General features: G+C 43.3%; 1 protein-coding gene across 3 annotated transcripts; it reads right to left on the bottom strand.

Annotated features, from left to right (window-relative positions):
* Window positions 1-9,027: 9,027 nt before the first annotated feature.
* LOC118938424 (uncharacterized) lies at window positions 9,028-12,456 on the bottom strand. 3 transcript variants are annotated; one of them, XM_090194964.1, is made up of 4 exons: window positions 12,269-12,456; window positions 11,531-11,590; window positions 11,294-11,355; window positions 9,028-10,430 (listed from the first exon to the last, which is right to left on the bottom strand). In XM_090194964.1, exons 3-4 carry the CDS (start codon window positions 11,300-11,302, stop codon window positions 10,134-10,136), a joined length of 306 nt encoding a protein of 101 aa, XP_090051090.1. In that variant the 5' UTR covers window positions 11,303-11,355; window positions 11,531-11,590; window positions 12,269-12,456; the 3' UTR covers window positions 9,028-10,133. The 3 variants fall into 3 exon arrangements, with proteins under 3 accessions (XP_090051090.1, XP_090051089.1, XP_090051091.1); XM_090194963.1 differs by lacking the exon at window positions 11,294-11,355 and having other exon boundaries at window positions 12,269-12,359; XM_090194965.1 differs by lacking the exons at window positions 11,294-11,355; window positions 11,531-11,590 and having other exon boundaries at window positions 12,269-12,359.
* Between the last annotated feature and the right edge of the window lie 6,354 nt (window positions 12,457-18,810).

Raw genomic sequence — 18,810 nt, 5'->3', positions numbered from 1 at the left:
CAGCATGGTAGCAATTGAAAGAAAACATGTTGAGCACACAACAGTTCACCTGACACAAGACTGAATCCAAACATTACTGTTGATTTGATATTTTTCTGTACTTCAGGCCACATTGATAACATGTTACTGAACAGCCATGGCGTTCCAATTTCAACCTGTATTCGGGTGTGAGTGTGAAGCGTTCATGGCATATAATAATATTATTAGTATTATTATTCAATATTGTTATTAATATGGGTTCGTTGCTGAGTGTTGTAACATGGTGCCAATTTCAAGGCTATATTTCTTCAATTGATTTCAGAATGTGTTGACCCTGATTTGTTAGATACTCCCCCTCCCCCCCCGCCCCCCCCCCCCCTCCCCAGCATTTACAAGCTGAATTGTTATGTTGTTGACTTGTTTAGATAATCCATACAAAATTAGCTGTTTCCAGCTACAATAGTCATTTACAACATTAACCATGTCTACACTGTATTTATGATGAATTTGATGTTATTTTAATGGACAAAATGTGCTTTTCCTTCTAAAACGAGGACATTTCTAAGTGACCCCAACCTTTTGAACGGTAGTATATGTTTATATATAAAGCTACAGTCATAGTCCCAAATGGAACCCTATTCTCTAGAACATATAAAGCTACAGTCATAGTCCCAAATGGAACCCTCTTCACTAGAACATATAAAGCTACAGTCATAGTCCCAAATGGAACCCTCTTCACTAGGACATATAAAGCTACAGTCGTAGTCCCAAATGGAACCCTCTTCACTAGAACATATAAAGCTACAGTCATAGTCCCAAATGGAACCCTATTCTCTAGAACATATAAAGCTACAGTCATAGTCCCAAATGGAACCCAATTCACTAGGACATATAAAGCTACAGTCATAGTCCCAAATGGAACCCTCTTCACTAGGACATATAAAGCTACAGTCATAGTCCCAAATGGAACCCTATTCACTAGGACATATAAAGCTACAGTCATAGTCCCAAATGGGACCCTATTCACTAGAACATATAAAGCTACAGTCATAGTCCCAAATGGGACCCTATTCACTAGAACATATAAAGCTACAGTCATAGTCCCAAATGGAACCCTATTCACTAGAACATATAAAGCTACAGTCATAGTCCCAAATGGAACCCAATTCACTAGGACATATAAAGCTACAGTCATAGTCCCAAATGGAACCCTATTCACTAGAACATATAAAGCTACAGTCATAGTCCCAAATGGAACCCAATTCACTAGGACATATAAAGCTACAGTCATAGTCCCAAATGGGACCCTATTCACTAGAACATATAAAGCTACAGTCATAGTCCCAAATGGAACCCTATTCACTAGGACATATAAAGCTACAGTCATAGTCCCAAATGGGACCCTATTCACTAGAACATATAAAGCTACAGTCATAGTCCCAAATGGAACCCAATTCACTAGGACATATAAAGCTACAGTCATAGTCCCAAATGGAACCCTATTCTCTAGGACATATAAAGCTACAGTCATAGTCCCAAATGGGACCCTATTCACTAGAACATATAAAGCTACAGTCATAGTCCCAAATGGAACCCTATTCTCTAGGACATATAAAGCTACAGTCATAGTCCCAAATGGAACCCTATTCACTAGGACATATAAAGCTACAGTCATAGTCCCAAATGGAACCCTATTCACTAGAACATATAAAGCTACAGTCATAGTCCCAAATGGAACCCTATTCACTAGGACATATAAAGCTACAGTCATAGTCCCAAATGGGACCCTATTCTCTAGGACATATAAAGCTACAGTCATAGTCCCAAATGGGACCCTATTCACTAGAACATATAAAGCTACAGTCATAGTCCCAAATGGAACCCTATTCACTAGGACATATAAAGCTACAGTCATAGTCCCAAATGGAACCCTATTCTCTAGGACATATAAAGCTACAGTCATAGTCCCAAATGGAACCCTCTTCACTAGAACATATAAAGCTACAGTCATAGTCCCAAATGGAACCCACTTCTCTAGGACATATATATAAAGCTACAGTCATAGTCCCAAATGGAACCCTCTTCTCTATGACATATATATAAAGCTACAGTCGTAGTCCCAAATAGAACCCTCTTCTCTAGGAGATATATATAAAGCTACAGTCATAGTCCCAAATGGAACCCTATTCACTAGAACATATAAAGCTACAGTCGTAGTCCCAAATGGAACCCTCTTCACTAGAACATATAAAGCTACAGTCATAGTCCCAAATGGAACCCTCTTCTCCAGGACATATATATAAAGCTACAGTCATAGTCCCAAATGGAACCCTATTCACTAGGACATATAAAGCTACAGTCATAGTCCCAAATGGAACCCTATTCACTAGGACATATAAAGCTACAGTCATAGTCCCAAATGGAACCCTCTTCACTAGGACATATAAAGCTACAGTCATAGTCCCAAATGGAACCCTCTTCACTAGAACATATAAAGCTACAGTCATAGTCCCAAATTGAACCCTCTTCACTAGAACATATAAAGCTACAATCATAGTCCCAAATGGAACCCTCTTCTCTAGGACATATATATATATAAAGCTACAGTCATAGTCCCACATGGAACCCTATTCTCTAGGACATATATATAAAGCTACAGTCATAGTCCCAAATGGAACCCTCTTCTCTAGGACATATATATAAAGCTACAGTCGTAGTCCCAAATAGAACCCTCTTCTCTAGGACATATATATATAAAGCTACAGTCATAGTCCCAAATGGAACCCTATTCACTAGGACATATAAAGCTACAGTCATAGTCCCAAATGGAACCCTCTTCACTAGGACATATAAAGCTACAGTCATAGTCCCAAATGGAACCCTCTTCACTAGAACATATAAAGCTACAGTCATAGTCCCAAATTGAACCCTCTTCACTAGAACATATAAAGCTACAATCATAGTCCCAAATGGAACCCTCTTCTCTAGGACATATATATATATAAAGCTACAGTCATAGTCCCACATGGAACCCTCTTCTCTAGGACATATATATAAAGCTACAGTCGTAGTCCCAAATAGAACCCTCTTCTCTAGGACATATATATATAAAGCTACAGTCATAGTCCCAAATGGAACCCTCTTCACTAGAACATATAAAGCTACAGTCAGTGTCCCAAATGGAACCCTCTTCACTAGAACATATAAAGCTACAGTCAGTTGTAGTCCCAAATGGAACCCTATTCTCTAGAACATATAGTGCACTACATCTGACCAGAGTCCTATGGGAACAGTATCTTGTTACTTTGGGTTTCATCAAAAGACTACATTTTCTTTATTGCTGTGCCGGTGTACAAGTAGAGTTAATCAATTATCTATTACCTCCAAGTTGTCAATAAAAAAGACATTGACTAACAATATGAGTGAAATGTGTTTTTACCTCAATTTGACTAATTGTTTTGCGATTGGGCATCAGCTAGATTATTACCTGTGACCTTACCCTATCCCAGCGCCAGTCAGAAGGTAGATTAGTAGTTTAGTCCACCTCCCAGCAGGAGGGAGGCTCCACACCTGTGACCTTACCCTGCCTATCCCAGCGCCAGTCAGAAGATAGATTAGTAGTTTAGTCCACCTCCCAGCAGGAGGGAGGCTCCACACCTGTGACCTTACCCTGCCTATCCCAGCGCCAGTCAGAAGGTAGATTAGTAGTTTAGTCCACCTCCCAGCAGGAGGGAGGCTCCACACCTGTGACCTTACCCTCCCTATCCCAGCGCCAGTCAGAAGGTAGATTAGTAGTTTAGTCCACCTCCCAGCAGGAGCTTCACACCTGTGACCTTACCCTGCCTATCCCAGTGCCAGTCAGAAGGTAGATTAGTAGTTTAGTCCACCTCCCAGCAGGAGCTTCACACCTGTGACCTTACCCTGCCTATCCCAGCGCCAGTCAGAAGGTAGATTAGTAGTTTAGTCCACCTCCCAGCAGGAGGGAGGCTCCACACCTGTGACCTTACCCTGCCTATCCCAGCGCCAGTCAGAAGGTAGATTAGTAGTTTAGTCCACCTCCCAGTAGGAGGGAGGCTCCACACCTGTGACCTTACCCTCCCTATCCCAGCGCCAGTCAGAAGGTAGATTAGTAGTTTAGTCCACCTCCCAGTAGGAGGGAGGCTCCACACCTGTGACCTTACCCTCCCTATCCCAGCGCCAGTCAGAAGGTAGATTAGTAGTTTAGTCCACCTCCCAGCAGGAGGGAGGCTCCACACCTGTGACCTTACCCTCCCTATCCCAGCGCCAGTCAGAAGGTAGATTAGTAGTTTAGTCCACCTCCCAGTAGGAGGGAGGCTCCACACCTGTGACCTTACCCTATCCCAGCGCCAGTCAGAAGGTAGATTAGTAGTTTAGTACACCTCCCAGCAGGAGCTCCACACCTGTGACCTTACCCTGCCTATCCCAGCGCCAGTCAGAAGGTAGATTAGTAGTTTAGTCCACCTCCCAGCAGGAGGGAGACTCACACCTGTGACCTTACCCTGCCTATCCCAGCGCCAGTCAGAAGGTAGATTAGTAGTTTAGTCCACCTCCCAGCAGGAGGGAGGCTCCACACCTGTGACCTTACCCTCCCTATCCCAGCGCAAGTCAGAAGGTAGATTAGTAGTTTAGTCCACCTCCCAGCAGGAGGGAGGCTCCACACCTGTGACCTTACCCTCCCTATCCCAGCGCCAGTCAGAAGGTAGATTAGTAGTTTAGTCCACCTCCCAGCAGGAGGGAGGCTCCACACCTGTGACCTTACCCTGCCTATCCCAGCGCCAGTCAGAAGGTAGATTAGAACAGAGGTAGATTTGACAGGGGATTAGTTTTAAGAACGTTCGATCAGGTTGGAAAACAAAAAGGTGTAACTGGGAATTGGAACTGACAAGCTTGTTGGTTTCAACCTGTGTATATTTGGTATTTTATTAGGATCCCCATTAGCTGTTGCAAAAGCAGCAGCTACTCGTCCTGGGGTCCACACAGAACATGAAACAACACAGAACATTAATAGACAAGACAAGCTCAAGGACAGAACTACATACACACATAGAAATGTAATAGCAGCATAGTATACCATTACTGTAAGGCAAAACACCACTGCATTCAATGGTGAATTATAAAGTTTTATGGATAAAACATCCATTTAGCATCTGCATACCAACCATGCAGTTAATGTACAGTGTTGTTCTGAATGATGTACAGTGTTGTTCTGAATGATTTACAGTGTTGTTCTGAATGATGTACAGTGTTGTTCTGAATGATGTACAGTGTTGTTTTGAATTATGTGCAGTGTTGTTCTGAATGATGTACAGTGTTGTTCTGAATGATGTACAGTGTTGTTCTGAATGATGTACAGTGTTGTTCTGAATGATTTACAGTGTTCTGAATGATATACAGTGTTGTTCTGAATGATGTACAGTGTTGTTCTGAATGATGTACAGTGTTGTTTTGAATGATGTACAGTGTTGTTCTGAATGATGTGCAGTGTTGTTCTGAATGATGTACAGTGTTGTTCTGAATGATGTACAGTGTTGTTCTGAATGATGTACAGTGAATTTTAGAGCAGACGTGTGTTACTGTACCAAAGCCTACCTGTGTATTTTGCTGTGTATCATAATGTGATCTTGCAGACATGGATTCAGCTTTGATCTAACGTCATTAAAGGAGCACCATTCATTAAAGGAGCGCCATTCATTAAGGAGCGCCATTCATTAAGGAGCACCATTCATTAAGGAGCACCATTCATTAAAGGAGCATCATTCATTAAAGGAGCGCAATTCATTAAAGGAGCGCCATTCATTAAAGGAGCGCCATTCATTAAAGGAGCATCATTCATTAAAGGAGCGCAATTCATTAAAGGAGCGCCATTCATTAAAGGAGCACCATTCATTAAAGGAGCGCCATTCATTACAGGAGCACCATTCATTAAAGGAGCACCATTCATTAAAGGAGCGCCATTCATTAAAGGAGCACCATTCATTAAAGGAGCGCCATTCATTAAAGGAGCGCCATTCATTAAAGGAGCACCATTCATTAAAGGAGCACCATTCATTAAAGGAGCACCATTCATTAAAGGAGCACCATTCATTAAAGGAGCACCATTCATTAAAGGAGCACCATTCATTAAAGGAGCATCATTCACCTTTTTTATTTATTTTTATTTTTTTACCTTTATTTAACTAGGCAAGTCAGTTAAGAACAAATTATTATTTTCAATGACGGCGTAGGAACAGTGGATTAACTGCCTGTTCAGGGGCAGAATGACAGATTTGTACCTTGTCAGCTCGGGGATTTGAACTTGCAACCTTCCGGTTACTAGTCCAACGCTCTAACCAGTAGGCTACCTTTGATCTAACTTTATTAAAGGAGCACCATTCATTAAGGAGCACCATTCATAAAGGAGCACCATTCATTAAGGAGCACCATTCATTAAGGAGCACCATTCACATTAAGGAGCACCATTCATAAAGGAGCACCATTCATAAAGGAGCACCATTCATTAAGGAGCACCATTCACATTAAGGAGCACCATTCATTAAGGAGCACCATTCATTAAGGAGCACCATTCATTAAGGAGCACCATTCATTAAGGAGCACCATTCATAAAGGAGCACCATTCATAAAGGAGCACCATTCAGCTGTGATCTAACCAATATACACAGGCAGTTAGAAAAGCCAAGGCTAGCTTTTTCAAGCAGAAATTTGCTTCCTGCAACACAAACTCAAAAAAGTTCTGTGACATTGTAAAGTCCATGGAGAATAAGAGCACCTCCTCCCATCTGCCCACTGCACTGAGGATAGGAAACTCTGTCACCACCGATAAATCAACTATTATTGAGAATTTCAATAAGCATTTTTCTACGGCTGGCCATGCTTTCCACCTGGCCACCCCTACCCCGGTCAACAGCACTGCACCCCCCACAGCAAGCCTTCCCCATTTCTCCTTCTCCCAAATCCAGTCAGCTGATGTTCTGAAAGAGCTGCAAAATCTGGACCCCCACAAATCAGCCGGGCTAGACAATCTGGATCCTTTCTTTCTAAAAAATTATCTGCCGAAATTGTTGCAACCCCTTTTACTAGCCTGTTCAACCTCTCTTTGAATCTGAGAATCCCAAAGATTGGAAAGAAGCTGCGGTCATCCCCCTCTTCAAAGGGGGGACACTCTTGACCCAAACTGCTACAGACCTATCCTACCCTGCCTTTCTAAGGTCTTCGAAAGCCAAGTTAACAAACAGATCACCGACCATTCCGAATCCCACCGTACCTTCTCCGCTATGCAATCTGGTTTCAGAGCTGGTCATGGGTGCACCTCAGCCACGCTCAAGGGGTCTATAGCAGTAAGAGACAGAACAAACGATATCTTAACCGCCATCGATAAGAAACATTACTGTGCAGCCGTATTCATTGATCTGGCCAAGGCTTTCGATTCTGTCAATCACCGCATCCTCAGCGACAGACTCGACAGCCTTGGTTTCTCAAATGATTGCCTCGCCTGGTTCACCAACTATTTCTCCGACAGAGTTCAGTCTTAAATTTGAGGGCCTGTTGTCCGGGACTCCGGCAGTCTCTATGGGGGGTGCCACAGGGTTCAATTCTTGGGCCAACTCTCTTCTCTGTATATATCAACGATGTCGCTCTTGCTGCGGGTGATTCCCTGATCCACCTCTACGGAAAGGACACCATTCTGTATACATCTGGCCCTTCTTTGGACACTGTTAACATCCCTCCAAAGGAGCTTCAATGCCATACAACTCTCCTTCCGTGGCCTCCAACTGCTTTTAAATACAAAACTAAAGGCATGCTCTTCAACCGATCGCTACCTGCACCTGCCCACCCGTCCAGCATCACTACTCTGGACGGTTCTGACTAGAATATGTGGACAACTACAAATACCCAGGTGTCTGGTTAGACTGTAAACTCTCCTTCCAGACTCACATAAAACATCTCCAATCCAAAGTTAAATCTAGAATTGGCTTCCTATTTCACAACAAAACATCTTTCACTCATGCTGCCAAACATACCTCGTAAAACTGACCATCTTACCGATCCACGACTTCGGCGATGTCATTTACAAAATATGCAGTCTATCACAGTGGCATCCGTTTTGTCACCAAAGCCCCATATATCAATATCTTTGCAGTTTTGCCCACTTGATTGTGAAAACTTATTTCCAGTCTGAGCAGTGTTAAGGCTTCTCTGCAGTGTCTGTTCTCTCATCTTTAATGCTTATGATTGTGAAAAGTGGTTCCCACATTCAGAGCAGAAGTAAAGCTTCTCTCATCTGTGTTTCTGAAGTTGATACCTTATGCAGGTGAACCTTAAGCTCACTTGTTTGTGAAAAACTCTCTAGAGTGTGTGTTGTCTGGTGAACTCTCAGGCTTCTTGAGTTAGCAAAACTTTTTCCACAGTCAGAGCAGTGGTATGGCTTCTCTCCAGTGTGTGTGTCCGCTGGAGTCTTTTCAGACTTGCCAATTGAGAGAACATCTTACTACAGTGGTCGCCGACTGGTCGATCTCCAAGGCATTCCTAGTTGATCATTAAAAATTTCTGTAAAAAAAAACTTCTGTTCCTATTTAGTTATTTTTGATTCGTTGCGCGCTGTTGGTTGTTTGTGCACTCAAATTCAACAGCCCTAGCACGGAGAAGGCAAAGTGTTCCCATTTTTAACCATTTAATGTGTTTGAAGGTAGAACTACGCCTACCTGACAGGCCCAGAGAGCAAATCAAGTGCACCTATAGGCCTACAGCTGGCCAATCAGATAGCTCAGATCACTGTGTCTGCAGTTTCCACGAGCCACAGACTGTAAAAAGAAACCTCGAACGCACAGCAAAGTGGATACTGTGAGATTTCAAAACGTTTAAAAACATGACTAGAGAACGACTCCAATGAATACAGCAAAGAGCTTTTGTTTAAGTTATTCAGAACTGTCCAACAATTTGTTCCAACACTTTTATAAGCCATAAAAAAAATGCACGTTCTCCCTATTTCCATAAAAGGATAAAAGCCAACGACAGAAGATACGTTCATCCCACCGTCGTTGTTCCCTTTATTGCCACCTGTCACAATGGGACTATGGAAGCCCAAAGTGATGACTGCGAAAACATGTTTCTGATCGTTTATAAACCTACGTACCCAGGCATCACAACCGGACTATGGAAGCCCAAAGTGAAGACTGCGTAAATATGTTTCTGATCGTTTATAAACCTACGTACCCAGCCATCACAAGTTGAGAAATCTTGAGACGCTTCAAGACATAGATACTTTAAAAAAAATACATCCTTAAGATGCCATTATGTATCAAGACATGTCTTCCGAATGTGTCTGAAAACATTTTATGGTAGCTCTCTCAAACCACTAATATATAAACAACGGAGAGGCTACAGATCCGACTGTTCCGGAACCCTCTTCCCGACAGCTAAATGTCCTGAAGCTTCTGCACATGTGGGTGTACGGGATTCTCTGCTTTACACACACACACACACAGTGTGTTCTGTTTATATTCGGTTCTGTTATGTAGAATCCTATCATTATGTAATCTTGAGGACAATGATTGAGCTTTGATTTAACCCCCCCCCCCCCCCCTATAGCCTGTTCTCTGATTAGCCAAATGAGTAGAGCAGAGACTGAGCGTAAAGTAAAGAATCCCTTTAGCTGTCGGGAAGAGAGGTCCAGAAAAGTTGGCCTAGAAAATGTCTTGAAGATAATTCCCTAAATATAGTTTTATTGTGTCTTGACGTGTCATGGTGCCTCAAGACAATGTTTTTACGACCTGTACTTCCTGTAAGACCTGTTGGGACCAGATTCCACTTCCTAATCACGTTTATGTTGAATGAGGATTCTCACCACTGGACCAGATTCCACTTCCTAATCACTTTTAAGGATTATTTAAGATCTACGACACAATGAAGTTATTCATAATGGTCAGAATATTTGTATTTTGTTTAAATGCTAGTGCAGAATATTTATTATAAAAACATTTAATTTTAAATGTTGTGTGTGCCACCAGGAGATGAGTCGTTTTTCATGCTCCTAGGATAGCAGCTGCTTCTTCATATTATTAATGTGTAGGTTGAAGTCCAAAGTAAACACATTCTGCTCCTACATAACCCTCCTACTTATTTTGATCAGTCAAATCTCACTCATCTTCTTCTTCTTCTTCTTCTCCTCCTCGTCTCATAGTTCCACTCAGTCCCGTTGTTTTCCTGCAGTCGACCAGCCGCACAGACACCCTCTTCAGACCCAGCAGGCTTTTACTTTGATCAGTTAAATCTTCCTCTTTGTCTCCTCGTCTCGTAGTTCCATTCAGCCCCGTTGTTTTCCTGCAGTCGACCAGCTGCACAGACACCCTCTTCAGACCCAGCAGTAAGGCGCTACTCGGAGAGGCACGACTCGGGGATTCCGGGAGGGCGGAAGGGTGCGGGCTAGCGTTGTCCTGGAAACCACAGAAGGGGAGGAATGTTTAACGATAATTCACATTCCATACAGCCCCCATGGACACTCACCACAGAATGTACTGCATCTCAATGCTTTGATTGTGTTTCTGCGCATGAGCTTAGGTAGCCAACGTCGCCCTGATATTGTCTATAAGCACGATCAAGGATTTCTAGTGGATAAGCAGTTTCTACATATCTTCATACTAAACCATCTTTGATGATACTGTAGACAAACAAAATGTTGGTTTTATTAGAGTACTTTTTGAACGGCCATTTAGGGGTATTCTATTGACTGTAGCAGTGTGGGACAAAATGGAGCTCTAAAGTTGTCCTGGGTTATACAATAGGCTAGTTGACGTTCGCGTTTCTACTGCGAGATTTGAGTGGAGACAAACAGATTCTGTTCATTCAGCTGTCCTGATGAGCCCTTCCCAGCTAGCTAGTTTTTAGTTGTGGGTAGCAACTTCAGCCATAATTTGAAACTTCTCTGTTGAAGTTGGGACTTGGAAGCGTGTTTAAATCGGAGTAATTGTTCGTATGTATTTATTTTAATAGACATTGATGCCGTAGTTTAACATTTTCAGTGAAAATCATTACAATAAATGCACTCCACCCTGGCCTGATATACTACCAATATTACAAGTTATTTATCATGTAAGCTGTTATCAAGCACCTCCGAAAAGCCCCATTGCACTACTGATTCACACCGGATTGTCGTTACATTAGCTAATTGGTCATGGTGACACCTATATGGTTACTAGCGAACAGAAACTAGCTTGCTGGGAAGTGGGGAAGGGCTCTTCAGGACGCCTGACTGAACCCGAATCCAATCGTCTCCACGACTTTCAGCTGCACGACATACGTCATTCATTTGGCCAGCAGGCGTGTCCGTATAGCCTCTCCCTTTCCCACTAGATGGCCAAGCTGCAAAGTCAAAGGGTAGATCATAGAAATGTATGGAAACAAACATTTGGGTTTAGGTCTTTTAAAGATGCTACACATATTTATAAAAAATAAAAACATGCATTCTAATTTCTGAAAATGTCTTTCGTATATCTGCCGTAATAGTGGAATGATAGTGTTTCACAATGTTACTTACCCACAGTGTTGTGATTGGCTGTGATATTCGCCTATTAAATTTCTCCCACCCGTCCTGCATCTGTTGTCAAAATGGGAAAGCTGTTTTGTGTTTGTGTTATATAGTGGAAATCGGGTCAAGCGCCCAATGTCGAAAAAGTAATTTCCTGGTTGGTAAAATTCAACACTGTTTGCTCAATTTCAGTTTGTGCGTGAATTCAAGCACTGAATAACATAGGGAATCATTGTACCATGAAATATCTTTTCAATAACAGATGTTTGAAGCTGGTGGACCAAAACCGAAAGGAAAAGGCTCAAGAGCAAGTCTCCGCCATGTTACAGGGGAAAAGGGAGATTTGTTTTGAATGAAGCCTCGTGCTGTTGTAACCCACCTAGTTTCCACATATGGGATAAATGAGGTGTAGCGCCTTTAATTAAAGGTTAGGGTTAGCAGTGTGGTTAAGGCTTTTTTTCTGATTTTAAGAAAATAAATAGTTGAACTAAATGGGGCTTCTGTCTTTGCCACTAGGCCAGATAGTGAGCGAGCATCTGTTCCACATTCCAGGGGTATAAGCTAAATGCCGAGATAACTAGTAAATCGGTCAGATGCATAAAATGGCGATGTAATGATAAGATAGCTACCCTAACTATGGGTGATTATTTTGACACTAACTTTTCATTTAAGTAAATCTATCGTCAGAGCAGAACCCACAACATAATAAACGAGTAACATTGCTAGATAGCATGCTAGTTAACTCACCTGATCCATGGCTATATTTAGCTACGAGCAAGTCTCTGTCCGACGTTCCACGTATCAAATAACTACCGTGCGTAGCTAGATCATTCACGACGTTCAGTTAGTTGTCCTGGGTTTTGTAGTTTGAGAGCTGAGTCCTCCGTTAGAGAAGGTTATACTTTTTAGCGAGGCAATAACGTCTGCTTTGACTCACTGCCCCTCCACCCAGAAGAGGACTGGTCACCCCTCATAGCCTGGTTCCTCTCTAGGTTTCCTCCTTGGTTCCGGCCTTTCTAGGGAGTTGTTCCTAGCCACCGTGCTTCTACACCTGCATTGCTTGCTGTTTGGGGTTTTAGGCTGGGTTTCTGCACAGCACTTTGATATATCAGCTGATGTAAGAAGGGCTATATAAATACATTTGATTTAATATAATTTACATAGTTTCCTATTCCATGTGCATAGTGGGAATGCGAAGTAGGGGTCGCCAGGAAGCCTAGTAGTTAGAGCGTTGGGCCAGTAAGGTTGCTGGATCAAATCCCTGAGCTGACAAGGTAAAAAAAAATCTGTCGTTCTGCCAGTGAACAAGGCAGTTAACCCACTGTTACCATCATTGTAAATAAAAATTTGTTATTAACTGACTTGCCTAGTTAAAATGTTTTTAATGTTAGAGGTTACAGCTCCTCTTTTCTATTGGCCACATCGGGTAAAGGACGTTCCCTTTGACCTTATAACCGAAGAGAACGGAACGTTATTCACCCGTTGACCTTATAACCTAAGAGAACGGAACGTCATTCACCCGTTTACCTTATAACCTAAGAGAACGGAACGTCATTCACCCGTTGACCTTATAACCGAAGAGAACGTAACGTCATTCACCCGTTGACCTTATAACCGAAGAGAACGTAACGTCATTCACCCGTTGACCTTATAACCGAAGAGAACGTAACGTCATTTTTTATTTATTTATTTTTTATTTATTTTACCTTTATTTAACCAGGTAGGCAAGTTGAGAACAAGTTCTCATTTACAATTGCGACCTGGCCAAGATAAAGCAAAGCAGTTCGACAGATACAACAACACAGAGTTACACATGGAGTAAAACAAACATACAGTCAATAATAAAGTATAAACAAGTCTATATACAATGTGAGCAAATGAGGTGAGAAGGGAGGTAAAGGCAAAAAAAAGGCCTTGGTGGCAAGGTAAATACAATATAGCAAGTAAAACACTGGAATGGTAGTTTTGCAATGGAAGAATGTGCAAAGTAGAAATAAAAATAATGGGGTGCAAAGGAGCAAAATAAATAAATAAATTAAATACAGTTGGGAAAGAGGTAGTTGATAGGGCTAAATTATATGTGGGCTATGTACAGGTGCAGTAATCTGTGAGCTGCTCTGACAGTTGGTGCTTAAAGCTAGTGAGGGAGATAAGTGTTTCCAGTTTCAGAGATTTTTGTAGTTCGTTCCAGTCATTGGCAGCAGAGAACTGGAAAGAGAGGCGGCCAAAGAAAGAATTGGTTTTGGGGGTGACAAGAGAGATATACCTGCTGGAGCGTGTGCTACAGGTGGGAGATGCTATGGTGACCAGCGAGCTGAGATAAGGGGGGACTTTACCTAGCAGGGTCTTGTAGATGACATGGAGCCAGTGGGTTTGGCGACGAGTATGAAGCGAGGGCCAGCCAACGAGAGCGTACAGGTCGCAATGGTGGGTAGTATATGGGGCTTTGGTGACAAAACGGATTGCACTGTGATAGACTGCATCCAGTTTGTTGAGTAGGGTATTGGAGGCTATTTTGTAAATTACATCGCCAAAGTCGAGGATTGGTAGGATGGTCAGTTTTACAAGGGTATGTTTGGCAGCATGAGTGAAGGATGCTTTGTTGCGAAATAGGAAGCCAATTCTAGATTTAACTTTGGATTGGAGATGTTTGATATGGGTCTGGAAGGAGAGTTTACAGTCTAACCAGACACCTAAGTATTTGTAGTTGTCCACGTATTCTAAGTCAGAGCCGTCCAGAGTAGTGATGTTGGACAGGCGGGTAGGTGCAGGTAGTGATCGGTTGAAGAGCATGCATTTAGTTTTACTTGTATTTAAGAGCAGTTGGAGGCCACGGAAGGAGAGTTGTATGGCATTGAAGCTTGCCTGGAGGGTTGTTAACACAGTGTCCAAAGAAGGGCCGGAAGTATACAGAATGGTGTCGTCTGCGTAGAGGTGGATCAGAGACTCACCAGCAGCAAGAGCGACCTCATTGATGTATACAGAGAAGAGAGTCGGTCCAAGAATTGAACCCTGTGGCACCCCCATAGAGACTGCCAGAGGTCCGGACAACAGACCCTCAGATTTGACACACTGAACTCTATCAGAGAAGTAGTTGGTGAACCAGGCGAGGCAATCATTTGAGAAACCAAGGCTGTTGAGTCTGCCGATGAGGATGTGGTGATTGACAGAGTCGAAAGCCTTGGCCAAATCAATGAATACGGCTGCACAGTAATGTTTCTTATCGATGGCGGTTAAGATATCGTTTAGGACCTTGAGCGTGGCTGAGGTGCACCCATGACCAGCTCTGAAACCAGATTGCATAGCAGAGAAGGTATGGTGAGATTCAAAATGGTCGGTAATCTGTTTGTTGACTTGGCTTTCGAAGACCTTAGAAAGGCATGGTAGGATAGATATAGGTCTGTAGCAGTTTGGGTCAAGAGTGTCCCCCCCTTTGAAGAGGGGGATGACCGCAGCTGCTTTCCAATCTTTGGGAATCTCAGACGACACGAAAGAGAGGTTGAAAAGGCTAGTAATAGGGGTGGCAACAATTTCGGCAGATAATTTTAGAAAGAAAGGGTCCAGATTGTCTAGCCCGGCTGATTTGTAGGGGTCCAGATTTTGCAGCTCTTTCAGAACATCAGCTGAATGGATTTGGGAGAAGGAGAAATGGGGAAGGCTTGGGCGAGTTGCTGTTGGGGGTGCAGTGCTGTTGACAGGGGTAGGAGTAGCCAGGTGGAAAGCATGGCCAGCAGTAGAAAAATGCTTATTGAAATTTTCAATTATGGTGGATTTATCAGTGGTGACAGTGTTTCCTATCTTCAGTGCAGTGGGCAGCTGGGAGGAGGTGTTCTTATTCTCCATGGACTTTACAGTGTCCCAGAACTTTTTTGAGTTAGTGTTGCAAGAAGCAAATTTCTGCTTGAAAAAGCTAGCCTTGGCATTCACCTGTTGACCTTATAACCTAAGAGAACGACAGTCGGCTAGGCTACGGCTACTAATGAAGACAACTTTAATAAACATGTAAAATGCTTCTTGTTGTAATGAGGTCTGTTACTGTTGGGCTGGAACAAAAGTCTACAAATCCAGTAAATATCCAGGACCAGAGGCTGACAATATGTTTTATATTCATGTGGATTTTTAAATGTCTGTGTACAGTGTAAGGACAACGTTACGTTTATCAAAGCAACCAGCGAGGGAACAGTATCTGGTTTTGTCCCAAGACAGTCATTTCCTGTTCAACACCAAATATTTGGTGGCCTTATCCGCACGTTAGTCTAGAACCATCAGCCATTAGACGGGACAGAATTCAGGGGGGGATGATTAACTTCTGGTTTCATGAACACATTTCTAGGAGCTTTAATAAACTCATTTGAAAATAAAGGTCTCTATTCAATCAGATCCACTTTAGCCGACATCTGCATACCGGTGGTTTTGACGGTGCTCATTGGCTGCACGGAATTGCATGAACAGAAATCACATGCAGCCTCGTTAACAAGTTCGAACACTGGAATGTGAGATGTAATCTACACCTCGATTAGGATGACACAAATCCTAATTATTATTATTTTTTTTTTTCAATTTGAGCTGAATTATTTCTCAGACTGGTCTCATAGATTAGATGCAACATAGTAAACTTAAAACCTAAGAACACTCAAATTAGTATATGTTATGTTTCGTATGGTTACATAAGACAGATGGTTACCTAAGGCAAAAATAAAAGGATGCATAACGTCTAGCAATCCAAAGGTTGTCCGTTCGAATCTCATCACGTACAACTTTAGCATTGTAGCTAATTAGCAATTTTGCAATCACTTAGCATGTTAGCTAACCCTTCCTCTAACCTTAACCTAACCCCCAACTCCTAGAGCTAGCTAATGTTAGCTACAACAAATTGGAATTCGTCATATATCATACGTTTTGCAAATTCATAACATATTGTATGAAATGGATGCTGGACATCCACAAATTAATCCACACCATACGTAACATATCATACTAAATGGAGTGTCTTGGATTTACGTAAAGAATAATACGAAACGTAACACACAGTATCATACTAAATGGAGTGTCTTAGATTTACGTAAAGAATAATACGAAACGTAACACACAGTATCATACTAAATGGAGTGTCTTAGATTTACGTACAGAATAATACGAAACGCTCCGAGACCATGTTGTTATTTCTATATAACCTACACTGTCTCATTCTTAACTTCTAAAGCAAGTGGGGCGGTTGTGGCTTTTGTGACAATGGTCGTAAGAGTAGCTGCTCACCGATTTGAGGCTCCAACGCAGTTCCACCACCACATCCGCTATGTGGGTGTCTGCTATCACCAGTTAAGACTTTATCTGATTGAATCAAAGTAATAAATTAGAAAAGCAGATGGTGCATCACCTCTCCTAAACAGGTGTTCTACTCTGCTAGCCAGCTCCTCTCCTAAACAGGTGTTCTACTGCCCTAGCCAGCACCTCTCCTAAACAGTTGTTCACCTCTCCTAAACAGGTGTTCTACTCCCCTAGCCAGCACCTCTCCTAAACATGTGTTCTACTCCCCTAGCCAGCACCTCTCCTAAACAGGTGTTCTACTCCCCTAGCCAGAACCTCTCCTAAACAGGTGTTCTCCTCCCCTAGCCAGCACCTCTCCTAAACAGGTGTTCTACTCCCCTAGCCAGCACCTCTCCTAAACAGGTGTTCTACTCCCCTAGCCAGAACCTCTCCTAAACAGGTGTTCTACTCCCCTAGCCAGCACCTCTCCTAAACAGGTGTTCTACTCCCCTAGCCAGCACCTCTCCTAAACAGGTGTTCTACTCCCCTAGCCAGCACCTCTCCTAAACAGGTGTTCTACTCCCCTAGCCAGCACCTCTCCTAAACAGGTGTTCTCCTCCCCTAGCCAGCACCTCTCCTAAACAGGTGTTCTCCTCCCCTAGCCAGCACCTCTCCTAAACAGGTGTTCTCCTCCCCTAGCCAGCACCTCTCCTAAACAGGTGTTCTACTCCCCTAGCCAGCACCTCTCCTAAGCAGGTGTTCTACTCCCCTAGCCAGCACCTCTCCTAAACAGGTGTTCTACTCCCCTAGCCAGCACCTCTCCTAAACAGGTGTTCTACTCCCCTAGCCAGAACCTCTCCTAAACAGGTGTTCTACTCCCCGAGCCAGCACCTCTCCTAAACAGGTGTTCTACTCCCCTAGCCAGCACCTCTCCTAAACAGGTGTTCTACTCCCCTAGCCAGCACCTCTCCTAAACAGGTGTTCTACTCCCCTAGCCAGCACCTCTCCTAAACAGGTGTTCTCCTCCCCTAGCCAGCACCTCTCCTAAACAGGTGTTCTAGTCCCCTAGCCAGCACCTCTCCTAAGCAGGTGTTCTAGTCCCCTAGCCAGCACCTCTCCTAAACAGGTGTTCTCCTCCCCTAGCCAGCACCTCTCCTAAACAGGTGTTCTCCTCCCCTAGCCAGCACCTCTCCTAAACAGGTGTTCTCCTCCCCTAGCCAGCACCTCTCCTAAACAGGTGTTCTCCTCCCCTAGCCAGCACCTCTCCTAAACAGGTGTTCTCCTCCCCTAGCCAGCACCTCTCCTAAACAGGTGTTCTCCTCCCCTAGCCAGCACCTCTCCTAAACAGGTGTTCTCCTCCCCTAGCCAGAACCTCTCCTAAACAGGTGTTCTCCTCCCCTAGCCAGAACCTCTCCTAAACAGGTGTTCTCCTCCCCTAGCCAGCACCTCTCCTAAACAGGTGTTCTCCTCCCCTAGCCAGCACCTCTCCTAAACAGGTGTTCTCCTCCCCTAGCCAGCACCTCTCCTAAACAGGTGTTCTCCTCCCCTAGCCAGCACCTCTCCTAAACAGGTGTTCTCCTCCCCTAGCCAGCACCTCTCCTAAACAGGTGTTCTCCTCCCCTAGCCAGCACCTCTCCTAAACAGGTGTTCTCCTCCCCTAGCCAGCACCTCTCCTAAACAGGTGTTCTCCTCCCCTAGCCAGCACCTCTCCTAAACAGGTGTTCTCCTCCCCTAGCCAGCACCTCTCCTAAGCAGGTGTTCTACTCCCCTAGCCAGCACCTCTCCTAAGCAGGTGTTCTACTCTGCTAGAAAACCCATCTACTGTCATAAAAAAAATCATATCAAAATAACCAGACATGTTTTCTCTTACATCTTACAGGTAATGTGTTCTACTCCGATGTAGACGCTGAATAGGAATACATATTATTAATAAATACTGTTATGAACAGGTAGTGTGTTCATCTTTTTGGGGTACTCTATAGTTGTAAACTTGCTATTTTTCACATCCAAAGTTTTAGTTTTTTTATCAAGATGAGACCATA

Source organism: Oncorhynchus mykiss, chromosome 13, assembly GCF_057628025.1.
Source record: "Oncorhynchus mykiss isolate SJ-2025 chromosome 13, ASM5762802v1, whole genome shotgun sequence".
NCBI classification, from domain to species: Eukaryota; Metazoa; Chordata; class Actinopteri; order Salmoniformes; family Salmonidae; genus Oncorhynchus; species Oncorhynchus mykiss.
Note: the sequence above shows the minus strand (reverse complement) of the source record. Positions and strands in the feature narration are given on the sequence as shown.